Raw genomic sequence first — 25,660 nt, forward strand, 5'->3', positions numbered from 1 at the left:
AGGATGGAAAGTGCTATCTGATTTTTGGGCAGTTTTAATACTGAATTGCACAAATATAGTTAAAACTACTGTACCAGTATATATAGATGATCTTATCTTGGAGGGCTCAGAATTTTTAATTGGACATTTGACCAACAGAGCTGTTTACAGAGGTTAGTTATGGTATAACATCCCAGCCTCTCTGATACGGCATGGAGGACATTTCTGTAGCTCTGTAGCCCTGGCCAAAAAGGAATCTTTCAATATAAGGTGATTGGCTTGGGGAGAGGGGGGGAGAGAATGCTGAATAACTGGCAACACTTACGGCCTATCCAAATGGGTATGTAAATTGGTATACTGTACACTTGGTTAGGCTTGGTTCAAAATGTTACCTTCATGTGTCTCCACTTAGATTTATCCATCCTGCCTCTTTAAGAGCTCTTCTACACCTTCCGGACACATTGGTAGGCATGCACTTTTTGCTATGATTCAGTGCAATCCTAGTTAGCTTCCTGCGAGGCTTGTGTGGATGGCTAGCTTGCACATGAATGGGGTTGCGGGCAGCATTAACTGAGGTGATAACCCTGTGACATAGTAGGTGGGTTCTGTCACTAAAAGAGAGGACAGAGAAACCACCTTCTCTATTTTCATCTTTAAATATAGATATATTTCCCTAAGTGATGCAGTGCAATTCAAATACCATCATAGGTGGACACATTGTTCTTTCACTATCCCACCTACCTTAATTAACAAACAAAAAAAGAAAAAGAAAAAAGAACAAGGGAAGCCACTGCAGCTGGCTGAATGCTAGCTGTGAGAAAAGGCGGAGAAAGGGGCTAGGATGACTCCAGGGGCTCAGCCCCAGCAGAACCCTGGCTGAGGAGAAAGATGGGGAAAAGGGGGCCTGCTCCTTCCCTCTCCCCAACCTTCACGTCAATGTTTTCCCCTCATGCCAGTGCTGCTGCTGTCCACTATGTCTTCTTTATGCATGAGTAAACTAGGCAAATGTACTCACAAGTGAATCGAGTACACTTAACACACCTGTGGACCCTTCTCACAGGAGAATAAACATCTCCATTGTGAATCGAAGGATCACTCTCACTCGGGTGAAGCATAAAATAGGTGGCACTGAAAATAAGAACTTTTTACATGGAAACCAGACAACTCCAAATTCCCCTGTCTGGACAGGCCCTCAGTCTCACAAGACAAGGAGAAAGACTCCAATACTACCAGAGGTGGAACCTGAAACTGACAGGTCTGTCTTGAGTTGACAGCCTCCATTTTAAAACTTATTCATAACAAAGAAACCTGGCATGCAGATATGGCTATGTCTTTTAAAAAACTACTTCCTTCCTCCCCTCTGCACCATCCACAGAAACAAATAATCATGGTAGTAGAAGTAGGAGCACCTGTGCCCAGGCAAGGGCACAGAACAAGTTTAAATCTAGACAAAACTAATACCTCATGCAAATCGTCTGCTTAATGAGAGGGGGTTAAAAAAAGGGAAGACTTAATTAGCATAGGCTGCAACTGGAATGTTTGCTAAACACCAGATACAAGCCATGATTGAAATCCCACAGGAAATTTTTAAAGTTCCAATGGCAAACCATTATCCAGAAGTGTCCCTGCTAAATTTCTCAGGATTTCATACATTTTCTGTAAGAAAAGCATTTGTTTGGTTAAGGGTGGGGGAAATGACACACATATAATGAAGATGTCAGAGCTGAAAAATTTCCAGGATATCTTGAATAAAGGCATTCTGTCAAAATGAGACTTCCTGGCAGCCATTCAGACTAGTGGGAGGAATACTGGGGGTGGGGGTGGAGGGGCACAGCCTGCATACAGATCTTCCTCACATTTATTTCTCTACATCACACTCTATATTTAGCTCCAATCTGAATGCGTATGGAATCAGATTCTTCCATTACGAAGAAGATAGACTAGTGCTAAAACAGTGTGCTTTCTAATTTCCTTCCTAGAGAATAGAGAGGGCATTTGTTTTATCCTGACCTAAACTATTAAGGAATCTGTTACAACCGAAGTAACAGTTTCAAAGACTATGTTACTGCCTTCCAGGTGTTGATCTGATCTACACTTTCTACTTATCAAAGCTTTTCATTCTCATCCTTCTCCACTCTGATCTGATGAAGTTTCACCCCTTTCTTGCATGGATTTCCTGTTAAAAAACTGTGGTTGTAGCAGTAGTAATAACAATAGCTTGGATCCTAATTTCCTGTGGGGCTTTCCTGCTTTTCTACTAGAGATTGCTGTGTTATATAATCCCATGCAGTTCTGAGCTTGTCCAATCCCCCAAAGTAGATTCTCCAGATATACTGTATAAGGAAATGGCTTATACAGGAACCCTAGCAGAGAGAGTACTCTGTCAATGTCTAGTGTGTTTGTATTCCAAGAGCTTCACAGAAGGTGACCCAACTCGGACAAAATGACTGATCGACCAGTTTGCTGTTTTTGAACACATTTCATAGGCAAAGAGGGCAAACAGCAAACAACAATGGTACACATTCCATGATTCCTCTAGCAAGCAAAGAGAATGCAATCTGAGGCTAGAAGTGGGCCGTGAATGTATTAATAAGCCATCATTGTTGTTTTACTAGTTATAATATAATCTGGTTTTTCCTCCAATGACTTCACGTGAGCATATCTGGGCAGCCCTCCCCCATTTTATCCTCACTACGAGCCTGAGGGGTAGCGCCACAGGCCCAGGACCATCTGTTCTAACCCCCAGGGACCACTGGGGGTTAGAACAGGAACATCCCCAATCCCCCTCCAACACAACGACCACTACTATCCTTACAACAGTTGTGCAAAGCAGATTAGTGTTATCCCCACATTGCAAGTTTTAGACATATAAGCATAACACTTCTTCCCTGCGCAAAGTAGTCAAAACAAGAGAAACCAATAAACCCCCACAAAACCTCTGCCCCACAGAGGCCAATGTTAGAACTCTTGGAAATGCCCGCTTTATATTTCCCTCTTCAATCTGTGTGCATGTTTACACACATGTATGCAATTAATCAGAAAACTATATTAGTTAAAATAATAGAAAATTTAGAACTGCCGCTGATGTGAAATCAAAAGTAGTATATGTTAATGGTGTTACTATAAATTAACAGCTGGTCCATATAAAATACACATATTTTACGCATACTTCTAATATATATTTTAAAAAGAGCAGACTGATAAGACTGTTTTTACTGCAAAATAACCATTCTGAAAAATTTGTTCAATGTGCTTTGTGCACAGTGAGGCAAACATTCTGCAGTTGTTCAAGATATTTCCATTCTAACCTGAGTCTCCAGAAATGGGCTCTAATCCATCCCAACCACCCAACCACCAATGAACACAACTAAGGAGCAGTTCAGAACTTTTGAACCCTTTTTATACATGGAACACCAAATTAATCCATTTGACCGAGGAGCTATAATTTAAAACTTTCCTCAGTTCATTCAGGAGACTCGATAACCACATTAAATATCTCAGAGTAAATGAAGGAACTTTCTTGAATTTTAAAAACGCGGAAGGGAGAATATGCTGCACATTGTTTCATTTAAGAAAAACTGAGTAAAGTATAATTTTCTTTATTCCTTATACAGAAGTGGTATTTAAAATGTACACACATTACACTGGCTCATAAATAAAACTTCAAAAAACCCTAAAAATTACCATAGTTGATACAGCTAAGAATTATCTTCATGTATTACAAAGCAGTAGGAAAAAAGGTGAGGCTTGGTAAAAAGTGTATGAAATTAGCATTTTCCTCATTTCATAATTATTTATATGAAAAATTCCCAAGAATTTCTGCACAGTCTGGCAATGCCAAGTGCTACATATGTTATTCGAGACAACTGATGTTTCATTAGGAACTCCACCAAATCTGATGTCGAACAACATTACTTTATTAGTCTAAGATGAACTGTCCCTATTATGTACAAAAGAGTTATTCTTCAGTTTGTCACAATTTGTTAAAAACAGTAATCTATTGCCTACAGGTAGGAAATTTCTCTTCTCAACATGGTTTTTCAATGTCAGCCATATGTACGAATAATACAGAAATATTGTGAAAAGACAATATTTGTAGAATTTAGGTTGAAAAAAATCCTTCTTTATAAACATAATGCATACAATATGTAGCATTTCTTTCTAAAAACTCCTAATATACTAACACACAAATACTTGTCTTCCTACTTTCTTAAAAAAAATAATAAATCGATGCCCTCCTCACAATGAACAATAACTTCCTTTTGATTTCACATTGGTTAAATGACAGTATCTATGTACAAAAGAATAGGCTTTCATAGAGAAGATTAACCCCGAAGTATCTGTACACCTGAGCCTGTACTTATAAGAATCTTGTGGTCAACAGCAATGTCTAAGAAAGTAACAGAAAATGTTCTTGCATAGCAGGGTGAGGTTAAACCCAAGGAAAGCTCATCCATAAACAAATTCTGGATCACTGAAGGGCAAAACTGTGAATTAGTGCAAAATCTAGTTAAGATACGTGTAGAGGTACGGAAACCAACTGCTGTTGGTTTATGATGCACATACAAAAATATCAGCAAACGTGACTTGCTAGAGAGTAATAAAGAAAACCTGTAAGGACTCTCTCTCTTGTTGGCTTCATCTTTTTACATACCTTTCCCTAGTAGAAAAGTGAAAAATGAAACACACTTTTGAGACCATTTTTAACCTCACACTATCAATCTGCTCATTACCTCATTTAGCAATGGGAAATGATCATTCTCACACAACTCCTTTGCCATCAAGATGAAATATTTCTGGCATCACAGTAGAATTTTATTATTTTTGATTAAAAACTACTAGAAACACACTTGGGGTTTGTTTGTCCTTTTTTTTTCCCTTGCCACATTTTCATCCTACCTCAGACCCTTACACTTCAGAATAAACCTCCAAAACTTACAAACATGTTAGTGAACATTCAAAAGACACCTACATCTGTGGAGAGAACAATGATCTCCATTTATTTTGTTTCATATACATCCATATTTTGAATTTTTAATACAAAAAGAAAAAAAATTAGAATCTGACAAATGTTTACAAACAAGATACCTTCAAATAGATTTTACTCATATCAGTCCGGTGCAGAGTAAATGACATTGTACTGTTATACTCAAGGCAACAAAGTCTGTAGTTCATTGACCACTCAGCCCGACTTTTATGCAAGCTTAATTGTTTTCATCTACCATGAACAATAAACTCATTGTTGATTCCCAGTTTGTTTGTGCACATGTGTACATAGCAGCTCCTTTCATAGAAAGAAAAGACATCTAGAGGTCATCTTGTACTTTTACCTACAGGAATCATGGGAAGATACAGAATGGGTTACATATAACCAGGGCTTGGGGATTATAAGAAAAAATAATTAGCTGACAAATGAGGGCAGCGATAAAAAAAGCGTCCTTTTGCAACAATAAATAAATACAGTCAAAAGTTCTCTGTGTGGACTTTAAACCAGCTTCTTCACTGAAGAACAGATGTGACATTTCCATGGAGTTAGAGCGCGACCCCATTTTATTGTATCATGTTTACTCTTGCTTGTTTTCTCTCTTGTCCATCAACAAAATGTTTTCCTGTTTCTGCCACAACAGCACAATTTCATCTTGAGAAGAAAACGATGCTGCTGACTTTCATTCATTTGTCCTTTGGACAAAATTAGTCGAGAATATAATCTGATGTGACTGATAAAAATGCAGTTTACATCAAGACTTGTCAGGACGTCCTGACTAAAAATCTCTGGCTTCCCAATTTAAAAAGTTTCAGAGAACCAGATTCTTCCTGTCTGTGTATTAGGGCAACACGTGGAACTTTAAGAAGCTGTAGACTGCAGTTTGTTGTTATGAGACCTGCAGAATGCAGAAAAGGGGAACAAGTAAGCACCCTTTGTTTAAGAGATCTCAACTGCTTTAGAAGTAGAGGCCAAGGACTTGGTCATGCTGTTGTTCCTGTTCATCATTCAGAGGTAAACTCCATAGAGCAGAACAGCCTTTCACTACACAGACAGCCTCAGTTCTGCTCAAACACATGCTGAAATAGAAAGGTCAACCCTGAAACAGAAAGATCACTGCATACCTAGAGGGAGGTACATACTATCAGCATGCACTCAGTTTACATTGCTTTAGGATTTGCTATGACAAATACATGTGTACTGACTGAAACTATATTAAAAATAGCACACTTTTCTTGCAATGACTAATGAATTTTTCTTTTTGGAAGTTTTTTAAAATATTCAAAACAAAATAATTGGTATTACATAGCTTCTGTAACTGTTATTGGCCTCACATTTGATAACAGTATTCAAATAATGGAGATTTATTTTCTGACATAGCCACGCATAAGACTTGATTCCACATCAAACCACAGCTTAAAATTAAACAACAAATATGAATTTTGAAGTAACAGTTAATGACATGGTACAATGAAAGAGCAAGCAAACATCCAGTTCTGATTCCCGTAAGAAAGGTCAGACTAAAGTTTATCACAATCTGCAAAAAAAGAGAATATGGTGGTATGAATGAAGCAGTAATGGGAGTGGCAACCGAAAAATAAGAGTTGATGATAAAAATAAATATGAGGAAAAGAAATGACAGTTTGAGAAGCTTCATCTGAACTGCTATTTCTTTTGCACATTACCATTCCATCTTTACTCCTCACAGAAGAAATGCAAACACATATCTTCCAATGCCAAAGGATCACTGTCTGTTTTATACTACTATACTACTAAACAGAGATGGGCACAAATCACTGGCTCATTTATCAGCTGAGCAAGTGTTCAGCAGCCCTGCCTCCTCCAGCAGGCGAACAAAACAAACTGGCATGAACTGCCAAACTGGTTTGTGCCCATCTCTACTACTACACTTCATCAGATGGAGTTTGCTGTAATTCACTACACTTATGTCAAATAACATGTGTTACGTCTTCAAGATGTACAAAAGTTCCATTTTGTTTTCACTGATTATGACAGGAACTGATTTAAGCAGGTACTTAGCTCTCACATCAATACTAATGGCAATTGTAAATGCTGTACCTCTGCCCCACCGGTAAGTTCTTTAAATTAGGTTGTAATTCAGACAAAAGTGGCCCAATACTTCCTAAGGATCACTTCTTTAATCTGATAAAAGCAAACTCTGCTAGTAGTTCACTCATACCACTCCACTGAAGGTTTCTCTTACTGGAAAATTGTGTGAGGAGAATGAGACATTTTAAAAAAATGAGAATTCTAAGTTTGAAGTGGCAACATGTATACCATTGTTAACAAAAGCATGCACTATGGATAAAAGCTACGCACCTGCTTGCTTTGAATCCTTTTAATTTCTGTACAAAGTATGACTCCAGAACCTCTGCACACTGATAAAAAGGAGAGTCATTTGGATTGTAGTAACGACAGTTATCGAATATTTTGGTCATGTCGGCCACAAACTCTGTCACCTTTTTGTAGTAACGTTTCAGGATTCTTTCCTCCATGGTGGATAGATCTTAAAAATAAGCAAATGTTATTCAAAAACAAGATGTTAGTGACCCAGTCACTTCACTCCATATCCTGAATGTATGGGAGAAAAGAGATGTGCGTATAGTTGTTAACACATATAGTAAGAGAAGGATGAGAAATATGGCCCGCTGCTGTCTGGTGCCGACAGATCCTGCTGTGGAACTCCACCTGGAACAGCCAACGTGTTCTTGACCTCTGCTTTGGGATATTATGTAATACCAGGAAGTGAGAAGCAAGAGGGCTGATGGTAGAGCCATTTACCAGTTGCCAAGAATATCCACACTATAGTCATAAAAAGGCAATGTGCATCATCCTTTGCTATAAAATGCATAGTCCGAAAGTGTTCTGAAAGCGGAAAGAAATTTTAATAAACTTGCTAATGTTTCAACTGAAGACACCCTGGAACTATATGTCCCTAATTTCCTGCTTTTGTTTTTCTTTTCTTTTTTTAAATTTTATTTTATAGGTTAGGTGTAGGGATAGGGGACTGTGAAAAAGGACCCAGTTTTATAATTGCCAGAGAGAGTGTGTTGAATAAAAAGGTAAACTATGGGTTTGTTTACATTTATATTTGCCTCACAATAAGCTGTACTCTAAACAGAATCAATTTAGAAATCACATGGTAGTCCCATGGTATTTGGATTGGTGGGTGTGTCCTCTTGGGAAAACTTTTAATCTATTTTAAGCGATGCTGCATCTTGATTGCGAGGGTTAACACTGAATTTGTGGTGAGGAGAAGAATCCAAGCGTGGATCCTCATGAATCCACTTGATTTTAGCATGGGATCTGCATAAAACATTGTTAAATCACATGTTCCATTTATCCTCACAGAATTCACCACAGTAACAAAGGGTGCCTGGCTTTGCAGTGGTGCAAAAACACTGATCAAAGAATGGATCCTTATGAATCTACATGGTTTTAACATGGAATCATGCCAAACCACTGCCCAAATGGTACTTATGATTGAGAGTGGTCTGGGAATGATCCTACATAAAAATCATGGGGATCCATGAGAATCTGTTCCTCAAATCCATGTTTTTTGCCCAAAGACATCTCTTCACTCCACCAACACTGCACTTCAGGCTTTCCCATTTGCCTCCCTCAAGATTGGACAGTCTCTCTCTCTCTCTCTCTCTCTCTCACACACACACACACACACAGAGAGAGAAAGAGAGGTTACCCCAAAGTCCCCTCAGTTCCCAAAAGAAAATCCGCCACTGTCAAAGAGCTATATAAGAGGACAAAGTGATGGACAGAGGGGAGGCAGGGCGGGATGTGTGAATTCACAGAGGACCACTAGAAGAACCATGGTTACAGGTAAGTACAGTGGTGCCTCGCTTAACGAGCGCACCGTATAACGATGAAATCGCATAGCAATCCGTTTTTTTGGATCGCTAATGCGATCGCTCAACGAGCTTCAGATAGGGAGAATTTCGCTTTGCGAAGATCGGTAAGCGTTTCGCTTACCGATCTTCGCAAAACGAAGCTCCGATGATCAGCTGTTTGGTGGACAAAATGGCCACCTGAAGCCTCAAAATGGCCGCGCGCAGCATTTTCGCGCCCTCCCCTCGCTTAATGAGGGTGCGAAAATGGCTGCCGGCCATAGGAAACCTCGCTGAGCGGTGAGTAGAGGAGCCTTTTGGAACGCATTAAACAATGTTCAATGCGTTCCAATGGCTTTCCCTGCCCCGTTCAGCGATGTTTCGCTATAGCGAAGGTTAATCCGGAACGGATTAACCTCGCTATGCGAGGCACCACTGTAATCTCTCTTTCTTCTTCATGGCCTCTGTGAATGCATACAATTGGGTGATTGGCAAGCTTCCTTACCGGATGGTGGGACATCACGGTAGAAAGGAAGTCAATACTGCTCTGCTGAAAGCAGCATCTTTCTTTGCCCGGACATCTAAACAGTAAATGTGTGACAAACGTTGATGGATTGGACCATGTAGCTGCATGGCATATGTGAGGGATTTCTATTCCTCATTGGAAGGCAGTGGAGGTAGACAGTGCTCTAGTCAAGTGAGCCTTCAAGGGTTCAGGTGGTGTTTTGCCTGCCAGTTCATATGCCAGTGAAATTGTTTGAACAATACACCTAGCCAACGTTTGAGGTGAAGCTGGTGAACCTTTATTAGGGCCATGAAAGCATAAAAAGGTGCCTTGATGATTTCCTAAACAATTTGGAATGTCTAATATCAAGCATGTGGAGCATGCACTCAAAAGGTGTAGAGGGAGATGAAAATAGGGTAGGCAGTATTATAGGTTGATTAAGGTGAAAATCAGATACAACCTTAGACAGGAATGAAACATCTGGGTATAGAGTGACCTTGTCTGGATGGAACTGCAGAAAAGGTGGTCTAAAAGCTGTCAGTTCGCTAGCACGTGTAGCTGATGTTATGGCTACTAAGAATGATGTTTTCAAGGAAAGCAGTTTGAGGTTAGTACTAGCCATCAGTTCAGAGAGAGGCCGGGTTACTGCGTTAAGGACAAGCTATAATGACCCATGAAGGCGTCTTCAAAAGAGCTTCTGTCAATACCGGCGCAGGAACAATGTACTGTAGTTGGCATTTGGTATTGTTCTTGGTAGTAAAAACATAGATGGAAGGCGTCCCCCATCGATGGCAAAGAAGGGGAAGACTTCATTGTCTAGAGACCACTCATGTGTCCTTGTTGTAAGGTGACTGAAATGGTCTGCAAGCAGCTTGTTGTCCATAGCAACATGGACTGCTACTGGGAAGATGTGGTGAAGGTAGTACCATTCCCAGAGCTCGACAGCTAGGTACAGTAAAGAACCGGGGGTTAACCAACTTGAGGTCAATGTTGAGCGACCTCTATCTTCTGTGTACTGCCTTGCTGACATAATAAAGAGCTGTCGGATTATCCATAGCAAGTTGGACTGCACATCCTGCAATGATGGGTAGGAAGGCATGGAAAGCTTTGATAACAGCAAAGAGCTCTAGGTGGTTGATGTGTAATGACTGCTATTGTTTTGTCTAGAGTCCATGGATCCCGTCCCAACGGGCTGGCATCCATGGTAACCTGTATCATGAGCTGGAGAGGGGAGAAGGTTCTTCCAACAAGAAAATGTGGGAGAAGTGTCCACCATGTAAGTTGTTGGGCTAGTTCACTTGTGACCCTGAGGCATATGGATAGATTATGTGTCATGGGGTCGAATAGGGAAAGGTACCATGACTGAAGAGACCTCATCTTTAGCCTGGCATGCTGGATAATGGCGGTAGTGGATGCCATGAGCCCGAGGAGGTGTTGGGCTTGATGAGCTGATACTGAAGCATGAGGTCGGAACAGTTGTATAGTACGTTTGAGTTTCATTATTCTCTCATAAGGGAGAAAGTTTTGGTTTGTAGGGAACCTACGTATGCCTCTATATAGGTGGCTGTCTGTGATGGTTTGAGATAGAATTTGGCATGGTTCACCTTGAGACCAGGATCTTGAAGAGTGTCGAGAGTAATTTAGGTAGCTCTGATGGCATAATAGTAGGAAGCAGATACTATCAGCCAGTCATATAAGGGAATATAGTGATTCCCTGAAGGAGGAGGTAGGCAGCAACTGGTGCCATACACTTGGTGAAGGTTCTTGGTGCCGTGGAGAGTCCGAACAGAAGAGAACAGAACTGGTATGAGATGCTGTCGAATCGGAATTGAAGAAATTTGTGGTGACTCGGATGGATAGAGATGTGAAAATACGCGTCTTGGAGATCGATGATAACAAACCAGTCTCCCTGGGAAAGGAGAGGAATTATCGTGTCAATTGTCAGCATTCTGAAATGCCTAGGCCAAATGAATTTATTGAGGTTTCTAAGGTCAAGGATGGGATGGAGTCATCCATCCTTTTTCGGTACAGTGAGGTATTTAAAGTAGAAACCATCATGCAGGGCAGAGGAAGGGATGAAGATTATGGCTTGTTTTTGGAGAAGAAGGGAAATTTCTTCTGGAAGTGCCAATGAGTGGGGAGTAGTTTTAATGACAGTGAAAGGTGGAGTACGCTGAAATTCGATGAAATAGCCCTTTTCGATAATCGAAAGGACCCATTGGTCCTTGGTGATTCGACGCAATGCACTGAGGAAAGGTTTGAAATGGAGTGGAAATAGTGGTGGAAGATGGAAGGGGTTTATTAATATTACCTACCCTTCTTCTGTTGGTGTCGAAAGGGTTGTCGACATGGTCGCTGTTGCTGGGGTCAAAAGGATGGTGCGGTAGATGGTGACGGGCCAAAATAAGGTCTATCCTGCATTTGTGGCTTGTTGTGAAGGTGAGAAGGCCAGTGTGCCGTCCTCTATAGAGCAGAAGCTGGAGGAGAGTCAAGGTTGTGTGGAGGGAGTGTTAGTGGAAATAGAGCAGAGTGACACGGCATGGAAGGGGTCCCTGGAGGTGTGTCTAGCAGAGGATAAAGGAGAGGCGTGTGATCTAATTGTGTGGGAGGAGGTTATAAGTGAGGGAGTGAATGCACGGGAATTCAGAATTGTGACCGGTGGGGAAATACCTGAGAGGAAGGATCGTGCTGTGCAGACTGAGCTGAGCAGCGGATTTGGAGAATGGCATGGACTGTTGAAGAACTTTCCAAATCTCCAGCTTGGAGGTGGGTTACTGTCTGACCCGAAGGATTACCGCGCGAAGGGGGAAGATCTTGAGCCTCTAGAATGGACCGTGGTTGTGTATCCACACAATCAGCGTGGGGGCAGAGGGTGATCCGTCCCAGTCCCTCTTTTCCCCACCAACCACGCGAGGGGGACTGGGCGAGGCATCCCTGCTGTGGGACAGCCTGTGGCGTGAGGAGTACTTCGTTGAGGCCGATAACGGACAGAGAGCGGTTTGGTCTGCCCCCTCTGTAAGAAGTGATCTGATAACTCCAGATGTCAAAGTTAAAAGTTATAGAATATTGCCAGAGTTACGTTTGCTGTATCCTTTTGAATCTGTCGAGTTGAGTTTGTTGAATAATAAAAAGAAGAATGTTCAAACTTCTGAGATGCCTCCAACTATTTTTCCCGCCCAAACACAGGGGCCGCCCGAGCAAGATCATGAACCCAATCACACTTGTATGTATGGTATGGTTGGAGGAATGGCTGAAATGGCTGTTGGACAAAGGACTGTCTGTGGTACTGGGGTCACTGGTATCGAAATGTTTGCTGGGTGGAATATGATTGAGCTCTTTTCCAAATTTTATGACGGTTGTCCATTACTTTGTTTTTTCATTGAAAAGGCCAGCGGCATCAAATGGGGAGGTCTTAAATTCTCGATCTGGTGTCATCAGATATGCCAGCTGATCTAAGCTAGGCATGGCGTCTAAGGGCAATAGATGTAGCCATCGCCTTAGACGCGGCATCAGCAGTGTGATGGGAAGCAATTCTTTGCTGTTTGGCCAGTATAGAAGCCTCAGCATGAATATTTAGGGCTTCAGTCTTAGAGGACTCAGGAGCTGCTTGAACAGGGAGGATCTTATTCCATAGTTGCCTATGGTAAGCTCACATAGCAGCTTGATAGTTGGTGACTCGAATAAGAAATGAAGTAAGGGAGTGAAGATGTCTGCCCAGAATATCTAACTTTCTTCCCTCCTGGATGGTAGGTGCAACTGATGATTTGTTGCGAGCTCTCGATTGACTGGATTCCACAATAACTGAATTCTGTGTCAGATGTTTGGATAAAAAGGCAGTGTCTGTTCCATGGGTTTTATAATGGTTTCCCCCACATCTTGAAATTTGTAACAATGAAGGGGGTTTGTCCCATGATTCTTTAATCAAATCTAGCATGGCAGGTATGAAGGTAAGGCTAAGCGGAGTTGTCTTCTCTTGATTAATATCATCAAAAATTAAGTCTTGTTTAGGAGGTGGTGGTTTCTCGATTTCTAATTGAAGTGACTTAGCCATCCTCATCATTAGCTGGGAGTAAGAAGTAAACTCTTCCGAAGGTGAGGGTGGATGATTTTCCGCTACATCAGATGTTGGAGTGGGCAAATTGGAGGGCGATTCTGGAGAAATATCAGAGGCCGAATCAAGGGTCAATACGGACGATTCAGAGCATGGAGACTGATGTCGAGATTTTGATGTGGAGAACTCTGTTGAAGAAGGCTGTTGTGAAGCAGGGGGTACTTGGGTTGTAGAGTATCTTTCTGTATCAAGAGGAGGAGGACCCTTATAGGTGCTCGTAACGTGTAGAGATGTGTTTTGAGGGGGAGGATGTTTACAAGAATGCTTGTAATGCTTTGACTGTTGTTCCAATGATGAAGTAATGCGCTTGAGGGCCTACTTGGTAGCAAGCGGGATCTGGTGAGTCGATGTCAAGTGTGATGAGTAGGAACGGTGTCGGTATCGAGGTGGTGATGGAGACCCAGAAGGTGAATACAGTGGTGCCTCGCATAGCGAGGTTAATCCGTTCCGGATTAACCTTTGCTATAGCGAAACATCGCTAAACGGAAATTAAAAAGCCATAGAAACGAATTGAACTTTGTTCAATGCGTTCCTATGGCTTTAAAACTCACCGTTAAGCGATCTTCCTCCATAGCGCTGCCATTTTAGCTCCCTCAGTAAGCGAGGGCAGGGCGCGAAAACGCAGCGCGGACCTTCCGGCGGCCATTTTGGAACCGCCGATCAGCTGTTCTCCCCCGCTTCGTTATGCGATATTCGCTAAGCGAATCATTTAGCGAATATCGCAAAGCGAAAAAACGCCATAGGGGCCATCGCTGAGCGAATGCTCCAGCGATGGCCCACAGCACCTCGTTAAGCGATTTAATCGCTCAGCGGGGCGCTCATTAAGCGAGGCACCACTGTACTGAGGTGGATACGGCAAAGCATATCGGACTCTCTTGGGTTCAGTGCAGTAAATTTGTTCCAGTAAATCTTCAGGGAAATACGGATCATATTGTTGGTAGTATCAATCTCTGAGATCTTTTCGTGGTTAATACCAAGAAGATTCTGGGTAGTAATAGTAATTTCTGTGTGTAGGGTCATACTGCACTGGTGACAAGTGTCGTGATGTTTTCGAGGGGAGTGATTAATTGGATTTTTTTTAAGCTCTAGAAACTTCTGAGAGGTCCTGTGCAGGTCCTGAGCCAGAGATCTGAATCGAAATTGCCCACCCCGATGATGCAGGGCTCGAATGGGCCGAGGCCTGGCTGGAGTGAATGTCAGTCGGAGAGAGGCCAATACTTGGTGACAAGCTACCAGTGGAAGTTGGAGCCTGGGCCGAAGGCAGAGGTGGTTCATCTCTGTCTGACATAGATCCTGAGGCATCTCTAGACCTTTCCTCCAAAATAGGGGATGGAACTGTCGATTGGGGTGGTTGAATCTGAGTAGATTTCAATGATTTCTTAGACTTTTTTGAAGTAGTCTTATCTTTTTTCTTTTTAGATGATTCAATTAATGGAGCTGAGGTCCTCAATGTTGATGTCGACTTTGTTCTTTTCCGCATTGGACTAGAGACCGGCCTAGGAGGCTCCTGGTGATCAGGTTGACGACCTGGGGACAGTGCAGTGTCCATGGCGTCCGAAGGTGGATTGAGAGATTTCTCCCAAAGGTAAGATTGAAGCCTCTGAAGTTGCAGCTTAACTGCAGGCTTTGTGAGCCTTTTTACACTCGGGACAAGAGTGTGTTTGGTGCTGCTCCCCGAGACAGAAAAGGCAAAAGTTGTGGCTGTCAGTGAGCAAGATCTTGTTATTGCAAAGTACGCACCACTTGAAAGGCCCGGGGGGGGGGGGGGCATAAAAGACAAGGGAAAATTGGAGGGAAGATGGGGGAAGGGGGGAATCAGCAAAAATGGGGGAAAGAGAAAAAACTGAATCGAACTGAAGGTAGAACAAATCTATTTAGAGGGGAAACATCCAACAAAAAAGTGATTGAAATAACAGAAGAAGCAACTACCGATCACAGTAAACGCTCAATCACTCTCGCTCTCTCCGAAATAGGTCTAACCTAAGCGGCAGCTAAAAGGAACTGAGGAGACTTTTGGTGGGTGGAGCATGCGTTCCATGGGGGAACGTCCCACTAATCACATGTTTTTAAGCTCTAGAAACTTCTGAGAGGTCCTGTGCAGGCGCAGAACAACTCAATTGTGTGCATTCACAGAAACCACAAAGAAGAAGAGATATTTAGGGGCTGATGTCAGCTGCCTGGTTTCCAAAGCAGCGCCACTGTTTTCTCTTGCTTTCTCTCTGCCCATTTTAAACTTTGTTCCAAGAAAGGCTAGATGGGGAGGAAAAGTGGGGATAAATAAGGAAAGGAAAGGAAGAAGAAAAGGCAACGGAAGATAATAAATAAAATGGAATAAATAAAATGCCTCTCCTCTGCTCCTAAGTTGTTCCTAACACCCATGCAAATGGAGAGGTAGCACAGCGACATAAAAATGGGGAGCAATTTAACGCAACAGAGGAGTGCACATTGGGCAGGTCAATTCATAAAACTGCAAGTTTTAACTGAGTTAAAATAAATGGCCTCTGGTGGAGGAGTTTAAGTAACACCCACCCAAGGGGAAAAAGATCTGAGGGTTCTTGTACATCGCGTAGAAGGCTTTAAAAAACAAACAAACAAACACAAATGAATTAAAACTTGCAGGACCTGGTTCAAATCCAGTTGGTAATGGGACCGAGTGCTACATTACTAGAAGAAGAAAAGGGGAAGTAATATCTCATCTGATCAAAATACTAGTAATTCATTAGAAAGAAAAGTGGAGAGTTTCTGACATCCATTTGCACCTGACAAACATATTTCTATGTAAACTACAATTACTATGGTTGCTGACCTTGAGCCAGATATCCTGGAGAGGGAAGTCAAGTGGGCCTTAGAAAGCATGGCTAACAGCAAGCCCAGTGGAAATGATGCCATTCCAGTTGATTTATTTAAAATCTTAAAAGATGACGCTGTTAAAGTGCTACACTTAATATGCCAGCAAGTTTGGAAAACTCAGCAGTGGCCAGAGGATTGGAAAAGGGAAAAGATTAGTCTACATCCCAATCTCAAAGAAGGGAAATGCCAAAGAATGCTCCAACTACCATACAATTGCACTCATTTCACACGCTAGCACAGTTATGCTCAAAATCCTACAAGGTAGGCTTTAGCAGTATGTGGACCAAGAACTCCCAGAAGTATAAGCTGGATTTCGAAGGGGCAGAGGAACTAGAGACCAAATTGCCAACATGCGCTGGATTATGGAGAAAGCCAGAGAGTTCCAGAAAAATACCGTATTTTTTGCACCATAAGACGCACTTTTCCCCCACAAAACAGGGGGGTGGAAAGTCTGTGCGTCTTATGGAGCGAAGAAAACAGATTATATTTTCCTGTTTTCTTCTCTTTAAAAATTGGTGCGTCTTATGGAAAGGTGCGTCTTATGGTGCGAAAAATATGGGTATCTACTTCTGCTTCATTGACTATGCAAAAGCCTTTGACTGTGTGGACCACAGCAAACTATGGTGAGTCCTTAAAGAAATGGGAGTGCCTGACCACCTTATCTATCTCCTGAGAAATCTATAAGGGGAACAGGAAGCAACAGTTAGAACTGGATATGGAACAACTGATTGGTTCAAAATTGAAAAAGGAGTACAACAAGGCTGTATATTGTTCCCCTGCTTATTTAACTTAATGGCAGATTAAAAAAGTAAAAGTAAAGGTTCCCCTTGATAGTCAGTCGTGTCCAACTCTAGGGGGTGGTGCTCATCCCCGTTTCCAAGCCGTAGAGCCAGCGTTTGTCCGAAGACGGTTTCCATTGTCACGTGGCCAGTGTGGCTATACATGGAAAGCTGTTTACCTTCCCACCAAGGTGGTACCTATTTATTCGCATTTGCATGCTTTCGAACTGCTAGGTTGGCGAGGAGCTGGAACAAAGCGACGGAAGCTCACTCCGTCGTGTGGATTCAATCTTACGGCTGCTGGTCTTCTGACCCTGCAGCACACAAAGGCTTCTGCAGTTTAGCCCGCAGCGCCACCACGTCCCTGGCTAATTGCAGAATACATCATGCAGAAGGCTGGACTGGAGGAATCCCAAGCCGGAATTAAGATTGGCGGAAGAAATATCAACAACCTCCGATATGCAGATGATACCACTCTGATGGCAGAAAGTGACCAGGAATTAAAGAACCTTGTAATGAGGGTGAAAGAGGAGAGAGCCAAAAATGGTCTGAAGCTCAACATCGAAAAAACTAAGATCATGGCCACTGGTCCCATCACCTCCTGGCAAATAGAAGGGGAAGATATGGAGGCAGTGACAGATTTGACTTTCTTGGGCTCCATGATCACTGAAGATGGTGACAGCTCCATGAAATTAAAAGAAACCTGCTTCTTGGGAGGAAAGGGATGACAAACCTCGACATCATCTTAAAAAGCAGAGGCATCACCTTGCCAACAAAAGTCTGAATAGTCAAAGCTATGGTTTTTCCAGTAGCGATGTATGGAAGTGAGAGCTGGACCATAAAGAAGGCTGACCCCCGAAAAATTGATGCTTCTGAATTGTGGTGCTGGAGGAGACTCTTGAGAGTTCCCTGGACTGCAAGGAGAACAAACCTATCAATTCTTAAGGAAATCAACCCTGAATGCTCATTGGAAGGAGAGATCCTGAAGCTGAGGCTCCAATACTTTAGCCATCTCATGAGAAGAGGAGATTCCCTGGAAAAGACCCTGATGTTGGGAAAGTGTGAAGGCAAGAGGAGAAGGGGACGACAGAGGATGAGATGGTTGGACAGTGTCATTGAAGCTACCAACATGAATAAGACCAAACTCTGGGAGACAGTGGAAGACAGTCAGGCCTGGCCTGCTCTGGTCCATGGGGTCACAAAGGGTCGGATACAACTTAACTACTAAACAACAAAAGGACCCCTATGGCCTGAAAATATTTTAAAAAGGGAAAAGAAAAACCTGTATCTATCCATATACAGTGGTGCCTCAACTTACAAACTTAATCCATTCCAGAAGATGGTCGTAACTCAAATTAGTTGTAGGTCGAAGTACCATTTCCCATAGGAATGCACTGAAACCCTATTAATCTGTTCTGACCGGTGGAAAAAATTGACCAAAAACAAACAAAACCAACCAGCAAGCCCCATCGGAACACGCTGCGGCCAACAAAAGCAACACACCAAATAACAACAACAAATCGCAACACAGAAACATAACCTCCCCAGCCCAAACCCACCCTGCAAAACCCCGTATGTACTCACTCAAAAGCAGAAAGGAGCACCAGGCAGTCCGAAGCCTCCTCCGAACGCACACACTCTAACTGTTGGGGCGAACGAGATACAAAGAAGCAGCCTCTTCACCAACCAACAGTTAGCAATTTAAATTCCCGGCCTTTTTCCTCACCTTTTTTCTGACTGCAACTCAAAGCTCCGGCCACAAATCGAAGGAAAATTTTGTGGCCTGAGCTGGTTGTAACGCGAATTGGTCATAAGTTGGGACGTTTGTAAGTTGAGGCACCACTGTATATATATAACAATGAAGTTACTACAACTGGCCACTACAGGGAGTCAGAGACCATGCTATACAGAGAGGTTGCTTTCAAAATAGCATTCCCTGTGTTTTCAGCATCTGAACTGTGGGGACTTGGAACTGATCCCCCGTCAATATGGAGGGTCCTGCTGTGTGTAAATTTCAGCTATGAGAGCTTAACTGAATCTAAGCAGACATGAACTATGTGGACAGAGAGTCACTGCAAGCTCCAAAATGGAAGACCATGAGCTCCACATTTTATTTCACACAAAATCTAACATCATTTATTTAGAACATCTACATATCGTTTTTCAACTAAATGCTCCCAAAAGGGTTTTAGATAAATTGGGCACCAAACAAATCACAGCCTATATTTATCAATCAAGGCCCTTGAAGCCAATGGCCACAATCTTCTTGGTGACTGGTGCAGGTGTAAGTTAAACTGCCCACCTCACGGTGCCGAAGGACCTAACAAGACGCCTGTTATGTAACAAGTACATGCCCAATAGTAAGACGATGCATGCCTCATTAGATAAGTGACCAACAGGATTCTGACCATTAGATCTTTAGGTATTGGAAGCATACTGAAGAAGGCCCCTAGGGAAATTTCTTTAGGAAAATTGTTCCCCAGAAGAAGCACAATACCTAAGAAAAGCTCACTCTGACACCCAACTAGCCTCCCTTCTGTAAAGGGAGGCATACGCCTCCTCCTCCTCCTCCTTTTGTCTATGCAACCTCCACTATTTCAGCTGCAGAGGATTAGAGTCTGACTTGTAACCCCAGTGATTCCTTTATCTGGAGACAATTCTGAAAGCTCTTCCACCTCTTCCTGTCACCCTATGTAGTGTAGAGAAGGAAGTTCTCTAATACCCCTGCCATGGTATGACTGCAAATGTGAAGTGTTTCCCCCCTTCTGGTATTTTACCACTGTTTGTTCAGGAGCCTCAGATCGGTTCTCTTTTTCCTTTCCCAGCTTCCTCCTTTCTCATCCAAATTACAATTCAAACTTCCAGTTTCATCAGAAGGGAGCGAATCCAGAGCAAAGAGGGGAAGGAGAAGAAGAGACAATTGCACAACCAAAAGGAAGACTATTAAAGGGGAAAACCCCCACACTTATATAATACAGTGAAAGGCAACAGAAGAACAAGCAAGCAGAATAGGGAGGTAACATTGTTGGCAGGGAGAAAAAAAGGAGGTTAATGATCAGAACAACATTGTAATATCAGAGGCATAGAAGAATTAAATGGTTCTCTAGCCTCTGTAACAAAGGATGGAAAAAAGAAGTTTAAAAGTTGAGAGTTAAGTGAAAAAAACCAACAGGTGCCAAAATAAAAAACAGTGCTAGGATTTCCTAGCGCAGTGGGTCCACATGTGAGAAGGGCAGGTGGTATCAGACTGTGTCCTACCCACTCACCCACTCACAGCAGGCGATGGAGGACAAAGAAATATCTTAGTTTAGTAACATTTCATTTAATAAAAGAGATCAGTCAAGAAGAATCAGGAAGAAGTCTGAAAAAGACAAGAAAGGAGGTGGTGAAAGATCTGTAGCAGAAATGCAGAATTGCAGATGGCTGGCATAAAAGTGACAGCTAACTTGGATCTCTCAAGAAAAAGAACAGAAAATCAAAAGTAGTAAACTGAAAGGTAAGAATGAAACCAAAAGAGCTCATCTCGCACAACTAAGATCATGTGAGAAAAAAATGAACAATGATCAATAGACTGAAAACAGGCAGTGAGAAAGCTTTAGGTAGTCCAAGAACATGGACAAAGAGAGCTACAGTTAATTATAATAAACATGACCAGAAGAGAAAGGGCGATGAAGAAGCAGCAAGCAAGAACAAGCAATTCCAAGAGAGGTCTACATTTATAGATTATTGCTGCATGAGAGTACAGCGAATTATATTGTGAGGAAGAGCAATTCAACATTCTATATGGCAATTCTTAAAACTGAGGAAGCCCAAACAAACAAACAAAAAACTTTTAAAGTGGATTTCAGGTCAGCAATAATTTTGGCACAGATATAGCAGTCAGTCTGCTCTTGTTCTGTGCCAATTTGGGGATTTCATTTTATTTGCTCTTGAAGGGTCAGGCACAATTTACAGTAACAGTTTCCAAAGTCTCCTCTCTCCTCACTTTGAAAAGGCAGAAATTCAACCTGAGCAGCTCTTGCTTTACCCAGCAGGAAGACTGGCTTTTCCTCCTGTCTCCTCTGGCTGGCTTTTCATTTAAAAATAAAAAAGCCTTTCATTTTTTTGAAATTGTCCCATTTTTCTTTTCTTCCCACCTCACCCCTGATTATCACATTTAGAATCATATAGTTCTGGACTGTGTGATTATCAATGACATTTTAACACATTAGAATTAATGGTTCCATATTTCTGGGCAAGCTTCCTCAAATGGCAGTAGATGGCAAAGAATACAACAAATGGGGAAGTGTCAGTCCATGCAAAGCCTTCTAACCCAAGGAAATCTTTAGTGGCACTAAGTGCTGATTTGTGAGGAACTGTATCTCAGGACTGCAGCCTGATCTGCAGTTGCTCGCACATAAGTCTTATGAAACGTGGCTGAAAATCCAGTGAAGTAAATGGAATGGGTACTTTATCTGGCACGATAATAAGAGATTCAAGTAAACACACACTTTATGTGTTATTTAGATTTTTTGGTTCCAAACTACCCTTCCAGCAGGAAATGAGGATAAACAAGGAGTACGGGAGGTGAGGAGAATGAAAGAAAATAAAATAACAAGAAAGCACCCTACACAGTTCTTTCCCACAACTAAACCCCTTTTTACGTAGTATGGATGCTTTTCACCTTGGTTTCCAGTGACATTATTTTCTAATTCTGCCCTCCCTATTATTTCAAAAGAAGAGGGGACACCTTTTAGAAAACATTCAGACAATATGTTTTTACAGCTTTTTGTCTGATACTGCTTTTCTTCCAGGAAATTCAATTTAAAACAAAACAAAACAAAACACCCCCACTTTATGAATACGGCAAATGTGCTTCTGTAACCAGAATGCAAAAAACAGGGCAGCCTGAAAGCTGACAGCGCCAATGACAAGGTTCGCAACCTTGGGCAACAGAGGAGTTCTTGGACTGCAATTCCCAGAGGTTTTCACCACCAGTGGTGCTGCTTGGGATTTTGAGAACTGCAGTCCAAGAACACCTGGGTTACTCAAGGTTGGGAACCACTGGTACAGGATACCCTCTTGTGCTCACTGCCATTCACAAAGAGACACCAAGCAGGGTAAAACACCAGAACTCGACTCGTTTTTCATTAGTTAACCACTTCTCGCCCAAACATAAAGCAATCGTCAGGGTTGTTGTTCAACACGTTCTCATGGTGGCTGAAGTCCTGTTGCTTAGCGTAAGGCAAAGTATTATTCTTCGGCAAACAGAGCACCCTGCTGTGGTTCTGGGGGCACACACACACAAAACAAAACAAAAAACAAAACAACAAAAGCATGTGCACATGCTCCTACGATTTGTAGCGGCAGCATTTTATTTACAAGTGGGAATGGATAGAAAGTTATGTTTTCACTTAAACTATGAATGGGATTTCAGCCTCTGTCCCTTTACCATTAAACAGTTGGCTGGACATGTGACTAGGCTTTTTCAATGCCAGCACCAAAGATATGGAATGTCTTTCCTAATGAAGCTTGGTTAGTTCCCTGCTTCTATTCTATTTTTTGAATAGAACATACTCGTGTTGCTGATTTATATGTATGTAAGTTAAACTCTATAATTCACTGCAGGTAACTGCCACTAATGAAGTACTGGTTGCAATACAAGTGTATGCCTAGTATTGCCACCAGTGCCTTGTTAATCAGCAGCAATTCACCTTGGTGAGTTATATAATTTAACTTGCACATCCATAAATGATCAAAAGGATTCTGGTCATTGTCTCTGGCATTCCCAATCTGTAGAATGAGCATATTCTTGACAACAGACCTATGGATGAAAGATAGCACACATTCACCAACTATTTAACTATTATTAACTAATCAATTCACCACTGTAATAAGGGAGACACACAACACACTCACCCATAGGTTCTTTGATGACAGCGTAATAATCTGGAGCATCATTGGGATCTACTGGTTCTAGAAAGGGCCATGCCATTTTGTGAGCCTGTTAAGAAAAGGTCATGGATTACAAAAGATAGTCAAGATGAACTCTACTCTATCCTAAATCTAATGTGTGTTAATTGTATGGTACTGGGATGGGGTGGGGCGAGGAAAAGTCATCTGCAGAATTTACAAGAATTGTAGCTACATTGACTGAACTGGAAAAAGTTGGCTCTGACTCCAGGGCAGCTTCCTCTGATAGGATTCTGCTCAGGAGCCCTAAATAAATCCAAGTCCATCACAAAAAGATATCTTTTACAACCCTATACAGTGGTGCCTCGCAAGACGAGTGCTTTGTTTTACGACAAAATCACATGACGAAGTTTTTGCGATCGCAAAACGATGTTTCCTATGGGTTTTTTTCACTTTGCGATGATCGGTTCCCTGCTTCGCTAACCAATTATCGCAAAACGACGATTATCGCACAGCTGATCGACGGTTTCAAAATGGCCGCCGGGTTAAAAAAAAATGGCCACCCGCTGTTTTCTGGGACGGATTTCTCGCTGCATGGGCAGCGAAAATGGCCACGCTATGGAGGATCTTCGCTGAACGGTGAGTTTCAAGCCCACAGGAATGCACTAATCGGGTTTTCATGCGTTTCTATGGGCTTTTTAAAATTGCTTTACGATGTTTTCGTTCTACAGCGATTTCGCTGGAACGAATTAACATCGTAACGTGAGGCACCACTGTATAAGTTTGTTGGGGAAGTGAATTAACACAGTGGTCCTCAATGGCTCACTCTCCGGGGAGGACTTCAACTCCCAGTATCCCTGTCCGTTAGGCTTTACTACCCGAGGCTTCTGGGAGCTGAGTTCCAAACCATTTGGGGGATGAAAGGAAGACAGGCCTGAACTGAATGACCTTCTCCAGCCAAAGTCTTACTCTTACCTGCAGTGAACGTAGCACTCTCTTCAGCCCCTCGTAATCTTTATCTGTCAAGGGGCTGAGTACTGTCATGGCATCTTCTGTGGACTGACACTGCGGACAGACATACTCGTCGATGAGATCTGCCTCGCTCTGCAAGATCCCAACGCAGCGCCCATGATACCAGTTCTGGCATCGATCACAGCCAATGTAAAATCTGTGGGAAATTGTTAACAGCCTTAGTTCCTAGCGCATGAGAATCTTCCCCAGTTTTAAAAAATCCTAAACAGAATCAGGACCTCTATTACTGAAAAATGCACATACATTTAGAAGTGCAATCCCAGTGTCTCATTATCAACAATGACGAACCAAAAAACAACGGAAACAGCTGCAATTTAGCATTTTTAAAGCTGAAAAGGAACATAAATGAAGCCCTAAAACACATACAGTTGTTATATAAGGTTTTTCTTTTCTTCTGATCAACTGTTTTTCAATATACTATTAACATATCTGTAGAAGAATTGATGTCATCGTCCTACAGGTACAGGATAAAAGGGGTCATATGAAACTTAATACCACACAGATTCCATTACTATAATCATGTCTGAAGTCTAAACTAAATACAACATTAATTGCAATAAATTATTAACTCCTACACATTACCGCATTTTCTTGAAAACCTGATGCAAAAAATCAGAAGAATGATCTTGCCCTGAATAACATCATGCTTTTCTGGTAATATCATAAACTGCACTTTTCCTGCATTGCAAATACTGTACACAATTCAGAGACATTAGAGAGATGTTTTAAAAGTGATACCACATGATACAACATTTGTGGAACAATATTTATTTTGTTTAAGAAACACATCACCAACTCAGAGCAGTTTTCTACCTGAATATTAAATAAGAGGTTCTTGTCAGAACTCACTGTGACTCATCATAAGGTGTTCTGCAGATACAGTACAATTCCTCACTGCTGCCCTCTTGTGCCCGTTTACACTCATTACAGATGTACACATCCATTTTCTTAGCCTCCTTTTCTGTGATGCCAACACATTCTCCATGATACCAGTTAGTACAAAGATCACAGCCAATATAGAACCTAAAAGTATTTACAATGAAAATGACAATGTAATTGTCATTTCAAATGCCATGGCACTTGCTAACCTAAATGTCTGAATTAAAAAAAATTTCCTTAACTACACCAACCTATCCTTCCAAAGCTAGCATCTGAAGCTATTGTACATAATTTTCAAAGACCTATTTCAACAGTTTGTTATTCTGGTTGTTTTTTTTTTTAAGGTCAGTTGATATGCACTGAACTCTTAGAAATATGTAAACGTCTCAACTGGGAATGTACAAAGACAAGGCCAAAGAAAAAGATCTATGTTTTCAAAACGGAGTAGCTACTTGAGTACAGCAACAGTTCTGATGTTCTGAAAACGCAGGTCTTCATTGTAAAACAAAGTGAAGCGCAGACAGCACTAGAAGTTACAGATACTGTACATTAAAAGGAGCATGCATACCAGCCATGTGTAAAATACATATTGGTATAACATGACATGAAGGAAAATGGGACAAGTGGATGCACATTTTAATGTCTAAAGAATTGCCTGAAATCAATGGAATTTGACTTCCCAACGTGAAAAATGTAGACCATTTTATCAAGAGTACCTGTTATCAGACAAGACTACATGGCTGTTTTGATATGGCATGGTAATGAGGTTAAAAGAACAGGCATTTC

The 25,660-nt window shown here is 41.8% G+C and overlaps 1 protein-coding gene across 11 annotated transcripts in view; it reads right to left on the minus strand.

Annotated features, from left to right (window-relative positions):
* Nucleotides 1-4,956: 4,956 nt before the first annotated feature.
* The window catches only part of BPTF (bromodomain PHD finger transcription factor), a 115,721-nt gene continuing 95,017 nt past the window's right edge, over nt 4,957-25,660 (minus strand). For 6 of the 11 annotated variants that reach the window (XM_072991017.2, XM_078384580.1, XM_072991013.2 and 3 more), the window contains exons 28-32: nt 24,845-25,018; nt 23,939-24,131; nt 22,970-23,054; nt 7,304-7,490; nt 4,957-5,861 (exon numbers count right to left, since the gene is read on the minus strand). In XM_072991017.2, coding sequence (XP_072847118.2) covers nt 5,825-5,861; nt 7,304-7,490; nt 22,970-23,054; nt 23,939-24,131; nt 24,845-25,018 — 676 coding nt within the window. In that variant the 3' untranslated portion in view covers nt 4,957-5,824. Of the gene's footprint in view, nt 6,501-7,303; nt 7,491-22,969; nt 23,055-23,938; nt 24,132-24,844; nt 25,019-25,660 lie in introns of all 11 variants that reach the window. The other 5 variants (XM_078384582.1, XM_072991015.2, XM_078384579.1 and 2 more) reach the window with 4 other exon arrangements.

The sequence above is a fragment of the Pogona vitticeps genome, chromosome 2 (assembly GCF_051106095.1).
Source record: "Pogona vitticeps strain Pit_001003342236 chromosome 2, PviZW2.1, whole genome shotgun sequence".
NCBI classification, from domain to species: Eukaryota; Metazoa; Chordata; class Lepidosauria; order Squamata; family Agamidae; genus Pogona; species Pogona vitticeps.